Genomic DNA, 12586 nt, shown 5'->3' with positions numbered 1-12586 from the left:
TCTTATTGTCTGCATAGTTTTCACGAGGCTTTCATTGCGGCTATACAACAGTGATAAAGAAAGAGATGTGAAGAACAAACTGTGGCTGGACACCCTGAGGATATGCAGAGGGGGAAGTAAAGTGATATTTTTTGCTGATTAAGGAAAGTTCAATGAAGAGTCGGTGGTGGGAGGCAGGGCTAGCGGTTGGGAGGCGGGGCTAGTGCTAGGCAGACTTCTACGGTCTGTGCCCTGAAAATGGCAGATAATAGCAGATACAAATCAAAATCAGGTATACACATAAAGCAGCACATATGAGTTTATCTTGTTGGGCAGACTGTATGGACCGTACAGGTCTTTCTCTGTCATCATCTACTATGTTACTACCAAGCTTATGGATATCTTCAGTCAGATCCTTGTCCAGCTTCTCTTTTTGTACCGGAGATCTGAGATAACACCCGTGTGGATACTGGTTCCATCTTCTCTTTCCAGAATAATCTTCTTCCTTTCCCCAGGTCCCCTGCGTTTCAGCCGCTCTGATATTATTTTTCACACACAGCACTACTCATCCACCTCTTCTGCCCTCTCTGTCCTTCCTATATTTAATTCAACTCCGCTCTGTTAGAAAATATCTTCTTTTCACTTTCTCATCTTATCCCTTTTGATTACAAGACTAGACTACTGTAGCATTGTTTACCTGGGGTGCAGACAGACATCCCCTAAGCGTCTGCAATCACTTGAAAACACTGCTATTCCTCTCCTTTGTCACACTTGTAGATCTGATCAAGTTGCCTCTCTTTTTCTGAAATACCTCTGGCTCCCTGTATAACAGCATATCATTTTCAAGTTACTCAATTTGACTTTCAAGGTTTTTAAGATGGCTATCCTTCTGTACTTATCAATCCTCACAGTCCTCTATTCCCCAATTTGTTTGCTTCATTCCATAAATGATTTTTGTCTCATTCTTCCTAGCCCAAGAAATGTCCAACTGGAATCAACTAGGCACCGTGCTTTTTACTTTTCTTCACCTTTGCTGTGGAATTCCCTTCCCCTACCTCTCCATGCCAAGCAATCGTTTAAAACTTTTAATCTTTTATTGAAAACTAGTAAAAAAAAGCCCGTTTCTGTTTTAAAGGAAATGGGCGCTAGCAAGGTTTTCCTCAGAGTGTGTATGTTTGAGAGAGTGTGAATGTGCAAGTGTGTGTGTGTGTGACAGAGAGAGTGAGACTGGGTACGAGTGTGTGTGTGAGAATGAGAGAATGTGCCAGGGTCCGCCCTCTCTTCCAGCTCCAGGGTCGTCGTCCCCCCCCCCGGTATGTCTCCCATTTGCAGGGGTCCCCCCCTCCCAGTTGCAGGGTCCCCCCTCTCTCCCTCCCTCCCAGTTGCAGGGTCCCCCCTCCCCCTCCCTTTTTCCCAGTTGCAGGGTCCTCCCTCCCCCCTCCCCCTCCCCTTTTCCCAGTTGCAGGCTCCCCCCTCCCTTTTTCCCAGTTGCAGGCTCCCCCCTCCCAGTTGCAGGGTCTGTGTGTCTCCCCTCTCCTTTTGTCCAGTGGAAACAGCTGTAAAAACGGCAATGAGAAGCAGCTCCTAGGTTTCCTTTTTTTTTGAGTGTAAAGGAATGACGGCTGTCTACGTAGGTCTACCCCGGTCTTCAAACTGCAAGCCCTCCAAAACACTGCTATTAAGTTACTTTTCCACACCCGCCACTCAGATCATACCGCCCTGCTACTAAAACGTCATCATTGGTTGCCAATTGAACATCGATTAACTTACAAGGTATCAATGTTAACCTTCATCTACCTCAGAATGGACCTCCCTGCCTCACCATCCCTTACTCACTTACTAGAACACTTCACTCCCTTAATTATCACTATCTTGCCCTTCCTAGTCCCAGGTTTGCTCATTGAATCAGCTAGTCATAGTTCTTTTTGTCTTTCTTTCACCTCACATCTGGAACAGTCTCCCTCTCTCCGTAGTGAACCTTCCTTTAAGAATTTTAAAGCTAACCTAAAGGCTTAGCTCTTTAAGCAGGCTTTTGGAGGGTCAAGATTGACCAGGCTCACCAGCTAGAGGTTGCCTCCTGATCCCACTTCCCTTGTCTTTACCTGTGTCCACCTTCCACATTTTCTGTGTGATTGTATAACTTTATTGTCTTTAATTGGAGTTCCTTTATTGTAGTCTGTACACCGCGCTGCTGTGCCTTGGCAGCTAGAGTGGTCTAGTAAGTTCAAATAAGCTATAACCTTCAAACAAAATGTAGCAAATTAGAGAGGCAAGACTTCCCGTGTCTGAATCCATGTTGAATCTTGTCTAATTAAACCATGTTTCTTTATGTTTTCAGTAATTTATTCTTTATAATTGTTTTACCATTTTGCCTCACATTGACATGAGGCTTTCCGATCTGGCTGTAGTTTCCTGGATCACCCTTGGAAACCTTTTAAAAAATTGACGTTACATCGGCCACTTTGCACTACAGGTACCGTGTGTGATTTTAATGACTGATTTCAGATCAGTAATAGTAGATCTGAAATTTTTGGAGTTTTTACTGTGTGTTGTGTTTACATTGTAATGTAGTATACTGTGCCATGCTTTGTGTATTGTTTGAATAATTTTACTGCTATAATAGTCTATAGCTTATGTTTGAGTTGTTCTTCCTGTACACCGCCTTGAGTGAATTCGTTCAAAAAGACAGTAAATAAATACTAATTAATAAAAAATAAATAATATGGGATGTATACCATCAGGTCCATGTGATTTACTGCACTTAAGCTTGTCAATTTGATTTATTTACATCTTCCAGGCTTGTTGAGATTTGTTTGAGTTGCTTCATATTGTCACCCTTAAATACTATTTCTTTCACAAGCAGCTCCCTTAACATCTTCCTCAGTATAAACCAAAGCAAATAATTCATTTAGTCTGTCCACTAGGGCCTTGTCCACCTGAGTGCCCCTTTTACTCCTTGACGATTTAACAATCCAACTGACTGCATGACAGGCGTTCTGCTTCTAATCTATCTGAAGAAGTTTTTATTCTCCGAGGACAAACAGGCCAGTTAATATTCACATGTAGGTGACGTCATCCACGTCGCCCGGTGCAGAATGCTTTAATAGCTTATATAATTTTTAAGAGCCACACACTAGCATTTTCCACTGCACAAGTGCCTTCCTGCCCGCCGTGAGAGCACGGGGCCAGCAGTCTTTTCTCATCTGCCATGAGGAGAGAACACAGTGTTCGCAGCTTCTCACAGTGTCTGGTGCATGACAAACCTTTGGAGTGATTTTATTTTTTTTTTTTGTGCCTTTCCTTCGGTATTTTTATCCCCTGCTTTCTGCTTCTAATATATCTATCAGAAGTTTTTAGTATGATTTTTGCCTGCATGGCAAACTTCTTTTCAAATTCTGTTTAGCCTTCCTTATCAATACTTTGCATCTAACTAGACAGTGCTTATGCTGCTTCCTGTTTTCTTCATTTGGATCCATTTTCTATTTTTTAAAGGTGTTCTTTGGGTGCTAATAGCTTCTTTCTCCTCACTTTTTAACCATGGTGGCTATGTTTTGGCCTTTCTTTCACGTTTTTTTAATATGTGGAATGCATCTGGTTTGAGCTTCAAAGATGGCATTTTTAAACAACGTCCAAACTCCTAACCTTTGCAGTTGCTTCTTTTAGCTTTTGTTCACCATTTTCCTCATTTTATATTAGTTGCCCTTTTGGAAGTTAAAGCTGATGTAGAAGATTTATTTAGTGTCTTCACATAGTTATTAATTCAAATTTCATTATGCTATAATCACTATTGCCAAGTGGTCCCAATACAAAAATTACCCCTCACACCAAGCCCTGCGTTCCACTTGCATGTTGGACCCTCATGGAAGAAAGATTTTTCAGAATACTGTGTTCTCTTCCTGTATAGCTTCTTACCAGTTTTTCATGAGCCAATACATGCAAAACACTTTGTGTAAGACACAGAAGCTCACAGCTTTTTCCCCTGAGCACAAGTTGGTCAATCACAGCTCGACAGTGGGCAAGGGAAGGAAGTAGATCAGAAATAATTTTGATGTTTTGGCAGTGCTGATCCAAGATGGCGACGGTTTAATGTGTACCTACGGATGCGCTATCAATTGTGCTCGAGTGGTACCTGGAAAGAGTTCTTTTACCTGTCGTTTCGATGGGAAAGCGGCGAGAAAAAGTCAGGGATGTTCCCTCCGACCCTGGCTGGAAGCCTCAACTCGTACAGCAGACGCTCGAACATTTTGGAATTGCATCCGGCTCTGGACTAACTTCTACTCCTGCAGCTGGTGTCAACATTTCAGTCCTGACCGACAGTGGCGACGGGGCTTCCTTAAGCCCTGTGATACGTGCAGCGCCCCCTCAACCAGGAAGAGATAGCTACCAGGCGAGTCCTGCCGCTTCCAACCGAAGTGGTGAAGGGAGTGAGCAGGGAGGGAGCTTGCAGGCAGCAGGAACATCGGTTGAGCGATTGATTGACCCAGAGAAGAAAACAGCTCCAGTTGTGGTTTCTACAATTGTGAGTACCCTGGGACAAATCGCTCATACAACTCCCCTGGTTTCTATTGAAGGGATACTTGGAAAACCTGCTGTAGTGACTTTGGAGTCACTTTGGGATCTGAACTCCACAACTCTCTCTACTTTGCAGTCTGCTATTTCAAAGAATACTGAAACTATGAAAGTTTTGGCTGAGACTGCACTTAAACAATTGCATATGAATGAGCTCCAGGCGGTTGAAGTAAAAAGCCTCTCTGAAAAGGTTGAAAAAATGTCACTTGTGGAAAAATCATTCATTAAAGAAAGGAACTTTGCTTCTAGACGCAAGGAATATTTGGAGAATCAGTCTAAGAGACTTAATCTTCATATTATACATTTTCCAAAATCACCATTGCTGTCCCCTGTACAAATGATTAAGAAATATCTTGTCGATATTTTGGGAATGGCCGAGAATTCATTGTCTCCAATTACAAGAGCATATTATATTCAAATTCCTTGGCAAGTTCTAGAAAATTTAAACCCTCAAAATGCAATGAATCTGACGGCCTTCCTGGAATCATCATTGGAGGTAGTTATGCAAAGGACTACTTTGTTAGTTACCTTTGCACTAGAACTAGATAGAGATGCAATGCTCAGATTATCCTTAAGGCATTTAAATTCTTTATTTTTGGGTTCAAATGTAAGGGTTTTCCCGGATTTATCTAGGGAAACCCAAAAACGACGTAAGTCATTTCTTGCTTTGCGTCCTAGGGTAATAGCCCTGGGAGCACATTTTCTTTTGAAATTTCCTTGTGTGTGTAGGATATTGTTACACACAAAACAATATCAATTCTTTGAACCCCAACAGTTGGATGATTTTTTAAAAGGAAAAGAGAGTATAATTGTGAAAGTTTAGACCCGAATGTAACACTGTAAAGCAGCTTGGAGTTAGTTAGCAGAGCAAGGCACAGTCTTTGGTTTAATAGAGTTATAAACTGGATATTAATAGTTGTTCTGTATTTCGAATTCTTGGATCATTTCTTTAACTTTGTGGTCGATAAGAATTTTGTCATTTTCTTAATTATTTTATTTCCTTATATTTTTCAAGCATTGTGTATTATTATTCTTGAATGAATATCATGTAAACTAAAATGCTTATAAATAAATAATTTAAAAAAAAAAAGAAATACTTTTGATGTTTTTGAGACAGCACTGAGAACTTTCACACTTCTGTAACAATGTACTGTGCATGACATGCCATAATCTGGAGCCTGAGGCACCCTGAAAGATACAGAAATATTTCCCACTGTTTTGAGTGCCACAGGCTTGATCAAAAAGAATTTTCAAACACACCCGGATTGGTTGCCTATACATGTTACATCTTACGAACTCCAGAGGGAAGCTGTCTTTGACACAATGCAAGTTTTATAGAGAGTGTCATAGGAGCTGGCTCTGTGGGTGCTGTGTGTGCTTGAGCACCCCCACTATTGAGAAAATTCCTTGTATGTGGCCATGGAGAGGTTATTTCCATTGGGCTTAGCACCCCCAATAATTTTGAAAAGTTGGCTCCTGTGGAGAGCGTTAACAGTAAATTTGAGAGACTGAGATCATACTCCACATGCCCTAGCTTAGGAGTGAGGTTCTTTCCTGCCACAATATTCAAAAAACTAACCGGTTTGGAGAAATTGCCTTTGACAGAATCTCTTTGGGAATAAGGGAAGAGAGAGAGCTTCTTTCGTAAAAGAGCATTTCAAAACACCCATTCCTCTCTCACGTCTAACCTACGCCTTCCTTTTCTAAGTGGTTTATAGTAGGGGGTGGGAGAAACCTTGTTACTCTCAAAGGAATAAGCATCCTCTATCCTTTCATTTCCAACCAGCTCAATTGTTGGGTTCTACAGATTGTTTACTACAAGTGCAAATGCCATCTATTTGACATATCACCAAATTGCCCACTGCGAGTAACATGTTTATTAAAAATTTACTAGATCGCCTAATCCAAGACAGTCAAGGGTCTAGGCAGGAGTACATGGTCAAACTCTAGTATTAATGAGTACTTGGCATGGAGCTCTCTGCTCTCTTAGAGACCAATGCATTCAAAAGGGGATGAGACTTGATTTACCGCCTTTCTGTGGTTACAATCAAACGCTTTACATATTATATACAGGTACTTATTTTGTACCTGGGGCAATGGTGGGTTAAGTGACTTTCCCAGAGCCACAAGGAGCTGCAGTGGGAATTGAACCCAGTTCCCCAGTATCAAAGTCCACTGCACTAACCACTAGGCTACAAAACCATTCTACCAGGGGAAAGAGAGCAGGGATTTTACTCCAGGTAGGTCATGGTCACAAAGAAAATGTGAATTCCATCCTATTCTAAATCTAAGAGCCTTTGAGCAAGTTTCTGGTTCAAGAAGAGTTCAAGGTGGTTTCTCTGAGCACCTTGTTTTTTTTTTTCCTTCAAAAAGGAGACTGTTAATGATCTCTGGAATTAAAGTTTAGTTTATTAAAATTTGATATACCACCCAGCCTTAGTGGATCACGGCAGTTTTCAATAAAATATAAATACAATATAAAACATAAATGGAAATGAACTCCATATATCACAAAGAAAAGACCTAACACATCATTCATCCTCTTTAAAAGAAAAAAAATACACCCACACAGAGCGACATCTCAGTCACAGGAAGTATCCTGCTTGTCCTTGGAGAAAACAAAGTTCCTTACGTTATAACTAATGTCCACGGACAGCAGGATTCACGTCTTTATCCTAAGAATTGTATTCTAGTAAGCTAGATAGCAACTGAGGAAACTAAACGCAGAAAAAACGCAATGCCTGATACTCACTTCCCAATACAACACGATTGAATTTACCGCTATAAACACACCAAAACTAAACCTTCCAATCTCAGAAACTTTAAAAATCCTTGGAGTCACTATTGACCGCCACCTAACACTTGAAACTCATGCAAACAACACAACCAAAAAGATATTCTACTGCATGTGGAAATTGAAAAGAATAAGACCATTCTTCCCAAGATCCATCTTTCGCAGCCTAGTGCAATCCCTCGTACTCAGCCATCTGGATTACTGCAACTCACTATACGCAGGTTGTAAAGAGCAAATACTGAGGAAACTTCAAACAGCCCAGAACACAGCAGCCAGACTCATCTTCGGAAAACCAAAATACGAACGTGCAAAACCCTTACGAGAGAAGCTACACTGGCTCCCACTCAAGGAACGCATTACTTTTAAAGTATGCACATTAGTCCACAAAATCATTCACGGTGAAGCCCCAGCCTACATGTCTGACTTAATAGACTTACCACCCAGAAACGCTAAAAGATCATCCCGAACTTTCCTCACCTTCACTTCCCTAATTGCAAAGGCATAAAATACAAAGCGCTGCACGCATCAACCTTTTCATATATAAGCACGCAACTCTGGAATACACTACCACGCAACCTGAAAACGATCTACGAACTAACCAACTTCCGCAAATTATTGAAGACTCATCTCTTTGATAAAATTTATTGAAAGGATCAAAACACATGAAGTCCACGCACACTGCTAGTAATGCATCAATACATTCTCTTCTGAATTCTTATCCCCCTTAATTTATACCTTTACTCACAGAAAAATGTTATACCGAATGCTCTCCTACTATTGTTTTGTTGCCCTATCAGTTTCCCGTTGTTTCTTTCCATTGTTCCATTGTTCTTTCTCATTGTTCTATTCCCTCAACGATACTCTGACTTTGTCTTCGCATAACTCCTCACAATGTAATCCATAACCGAGTTGTAACAAATTGTATTTCCATCATTCACAATGTATTGTAAGCCACACTGAACCCGCAAATAGGTGGGAAAATGTGGGATACAAATGCAATAAATAAATAAATGTGTGATAAAATATAGAAACATGACTGCAGATAAGGGCCAAATGGCCCATCCCCTCTGCCCATCCTCAGTAACTACTAACTCCTTTTCCTAAGGGATCCCATGTGCTTGTCCTGTGCTTTTTAAAATTCTGACACAGTCTTCGTCTCCACAACCTCCACTGGGAGGCCTTTCCAGGCATCCACCACCCTTTCCGTGAAAGAGTATTTTCTTAGATTCCTCCTAAGCCTATTTCCTCTTAACTTCATCCTACGCCTCTCATTCCAGAGATTTCCTTCATTTTAAAAAGGCTCTCCTGTACATTAATGCCCTTGAGCTATTTATATTTCAACATTTTATTGATGACTGATCAGTATACACAACACCTTCACATCAGGCCCCTTGAGCTATTTAAACGTCTCTATCATATCCCCTCTCTCCTGCCTCTCTTCCAGCAGTTCATAAGCTTGTCCTTATATTTTTTATGACAGAGACCACTTAACAGTTTAGCAGCATACTGTGCTGAAAGTATGGTACAGGTGCCATCATGTTCTAAAAGTTTCTAGAAATTGATTGAGGCTATGGTAGCTACCTTTCTTTACTAGGCTTGTGAGAGCTTTATTCCTGTGGTTCACAAAGAATGCTACAGGTAAGTAACTTTAGTTTTACCTGTGGAAATACTTTTGATAATTGCACTCCTCATGTCTAGATCATGCATCTCAGGATTTCAATGCAAGAGTATTTGACACTGAGAAATCACATTCCAGGATGGTTCACAATCATTTGTTAAATATTATCCACACGTATGATGATATGCACTAATCCTTTTTTCAGATGACAGGTTCATTCTGAAGCAGATGCCTCGCCTGGAGGTGCAGTCCTTCCTTGATTTTGCTCCCCATTACTTCACTTACATCACCAATGCTGTTCAAATGAAGGTAAGAGCTGAAAGCTGTTCAACTTGTGTTCCAGCAGAAGCTTCAGGTAAAGCAAACAGGTCCAAATGGAGGAATATTGCAGGGTCAAGACAATGGATGTGTTGGCATTGAAGTCTTTTTGTATATGTGATCCAAACAGTGATTGTAAGCCTCATTGAGCCTGCAAATAGGTGGAAAATGTGGGATACAAATGCAACAAATAAATGCAACAAATAAATTCAACCAGTCACAGTGCGACTGAAGCAAGAATTTTTATTTTAATTTCAAATGAGGTAGTTTTCAAATCTGCCCACATGGATGCAACATCCACAGATGGTTTTACTCATGAGATATGCACCAATTTTTTAAAGTTAAAGTATAAGCATGCTTTTGCATTGAAAATTGTCTTAGGAATAAGTAATTGTAGAGATTTCCACATTGATTTTTTTATGGTATATTTCATACAAAACATTTTCAAATCAATATGTTTTATCTAAATGTGTTATTTTCCTTCTCTGACCAAGTGATGCTCCCAGCTCTGTTTACTTGTGTACCAGGCTAAAAGTATGCACATTGTGAATCCCGACATGTACTTCTTAAGTCAGATGAGGACTGGACAGTTTTCAAAAAGCTGCTACTTCCAGATAAATGGCTGAGAAAATTTCTCTTCTAGCGACTCTAATTGTGTCTTCCTAAAGCGATCTCTACCTTGTGGCATGTGGAATGAGATACAAGAATTGAAAATGCATAAGATACAGGACCAGTGATTTTACAACCACTATATGCCATTCAATATTTCAACATAAAATTAAATTTTTAAAGACTTTGCTCTATACTAAAGGATGCATAGATAAATGGAGCAACATCAGCTCTTCACATACTCAGATAAATAACAATCTCTGAAAGCTTGCAGCCTACCATAATGACAAAATGTTACATTTCAGGGAAAAGATTTAGTTGCATCTTTATACTTATAAATATTTTCTTTGGAAGTGTTTTTATTTGGATAGTCTGGTATGTACTGATAATCTAGTAGTAGTATTGGATTTATACACACAATTCTATATGCAATTGTATTTCAAAACCTTCCCGCTTTGTCCCAAATTGCTTTTTCCCTGCACTTTGCCTATGAGATACATGATCTTCAACTTCTGTGTAACATTGATGTTAGTTATTGCACTTTAAGGTACTTCAGTGGTTCTTGCACAAAATTGCATGACCTGCAGGGTTAATAAAAATGGATTCTGCTTTCAGACTCGGGTCTTCAAAGTTATCCTGTAGTTACAGGGCCGGCCGTGTGAATTTTGGGTAGCTGGTATGATTTGGGTATTGCCTGTAGAGCTCTACTTTTTTTTTTTTTTTCTTTCTTTATAATTTTAATAAATTTTACGAGAAACACTTGTATAGAAAAGGAGTATTATCATACCATACAAGAAAATATTTTATAAACAATATCTATTAAATAATTACTGCTAAAGTCCACAATATAGGCAGGGCACTATTCAAAAATTGGTTAACTAGAAAAAAATGAATAGAACAAAATCCCGCTTATACTATCACGGAGTAGATACTACTGGAGGAAGCACCAGAGAGTTTACAGCTGGTTCTTGTCTGGAGTCCAAGAATTTTGCTAATTGGTCACTCTCAAAAAACATATATTTAATTGATTGAAATTTAACACACTTGCAAGGAAAATTAAGCCAGAAAATTCCCCCCTGCAACAGTACACGATCACGAAGTTTTAAAAAGGACTGACGTCTTTTCTGAATTTGTCTAGCAATATCAGGAAATACTTTGACTTTACAGTTCAAAAAAACTTCATGTCTATGTTTAAAGAAAGTTTTCAAGATCCAATCCCGATCAGGCTGTAAGACAAAGACTATAATTAATGTAGCAGGTTGTACTCCAGATAGTTCATCTTCAATTCTTTGAGATAAATTCAAATTTAGCTCCTCAAATGGAGTCTCCATAGATGGTATTACAAGCTTACTTGGTTTCTTAACATAAGGAGCCAAATAGTAGATCCTTGCAACAGGTGGAAACAATTGTTCAGTGATTTTTAATACTTCAGAAAGATATCTTTTAAATGTTATTAGAGGAGCCACTGCTGGAACTTTAGGAAAGTTTATAAATCTCAATGTTTTCATCCTTTGTAAATTTTCTAAAGTTTCTATTTTCCTATGTAAATATACATTTTCTTTTATTAAAGTTATTTGTCTCTCTCTGATTTGTTTCAAGTGTAATCGTTTTGTTCAAAAGTTTTAGTTTGTTCCAATTGTTTTTCCAAATCTGCTACTTTAGCTTGATTTATTTGAGTAACTTTAACTATCGGAGATAATTTCTGGGTTAGGGAATCTTCCAAACTTTCCAAAGCATCCAAATTTTTTCTAGGGTTATTTTCTCCGGTTTTTTTTTAAGGAAAAAGTTTCAATGTTACCTCTCCCTGAGCTCCTCCGTCTGAGCCAGTCTTGCTCTTCTGTGATCCAACTCTTTCGGTATTCCCAGCAGTAGCCACAAGCACTGCTGTACTCGGCATTCTGCTAGCAGCGTCTGCCCCTGCTCCCAGATCAGACATCTCATTGGGTCTGGTCGATCCAGGGCTTTGGTCTGTCAGCGTTGCCGGCATCGAAGGAGGACTCCGTTCCTCTGGGCTCAGCGTGACCTCTCCCTCAGGCGGGGAGGACGGTTCACCTGTCATCGATCCTCCCTGCAGGAAGGGTTGTTGCCCAGTCAATTTCACACGGGGAACATTGAAACGGTCCATCAGTCCTAATTCCTGTCTCGCAGAGGGAGCAGGGTAAGCCCTCTGTTTGCCCCTTCTCTTGGTCGTGGAAATTTTTTTTTTTTTTAAGAAAAAGAACAGCGAGAGGAAATTGAGTGAGGAGCTGTTTCACGCAGGGAGAAGAGCCTACAAAGAGGGTGAGGAGTATAAAAGAGGAATAGCATCAGGAAAGAGAATGGGAATGAAAGGAGACAAAAATGCAGTGAGGAAGAGAGCTGGTGGAAAAGGGTAAATAGATGGTACGAAGAATCTGCAAGGGCTGGGAACGGGAAGCGGTTGAAAGAATGTATAAAGGAACTGGAGAACTGGGTAGTAGTTTAAAGATGGGCAATGAGAAGCTGGGTAGAAATAATGGAAGAAAGGGGGTTAGATGTCTGGAGAGGTTGAGGGACCAGGGGAAGCTACGATTAATGACAGAACTATGTTGGAAAGTAGATGCCAGTGCCAGGCAGACCTTGATTTGTTCCTGAAAATGGCAAGGACATATAAAGATCAAGTATGCATATGTAGTATCACTTTATACCTTATGTGAGTTTCTCTTGTTGGGCAGACTGGA

General features: G+C 40.0%; 1 protein-coding gene across 1 annotated transcript in view; it reads left to right on the top strand.

Annotated features, from left to right (window-relative positions):
* PIKFYVE (phosphoinositide kinase, FYVE-type zinc finger containing) overlaps positions 1–12586 on the top strand; it is a 750252-nt gene that overhangs the window by 626490 nt on the left and 111176 nt on the right. Inside the window, 1 exon segment of the mRNA XM_030210724.1 lies at positions 9166–9269. Coding sequence (XP_030066584.1) covers positions 9166–9269 — 104 coding nt within the window.

The sequence above is a fragment of the Microcaecilia unicolor genome, chromosome 7, assembly GCF_901765095.1.
Source record: "Microcaecilia unicolor chromosome 7, aMicUni1.1, whole genome shotgun sequence".
Taxonomy (NCBI): domain Eukaryota; kingdom Metazoa; phylum Chordata; class Amphibia; order Gymnophiona; family Siphonopidae; genus Microcaecilia; species Microcaecilia unicolor.
The sequence above is the reverse complement of the archived record's forward strand: the minus strand, read 5'-3'. Positions and strand labels throughout refer to the sequence as shown.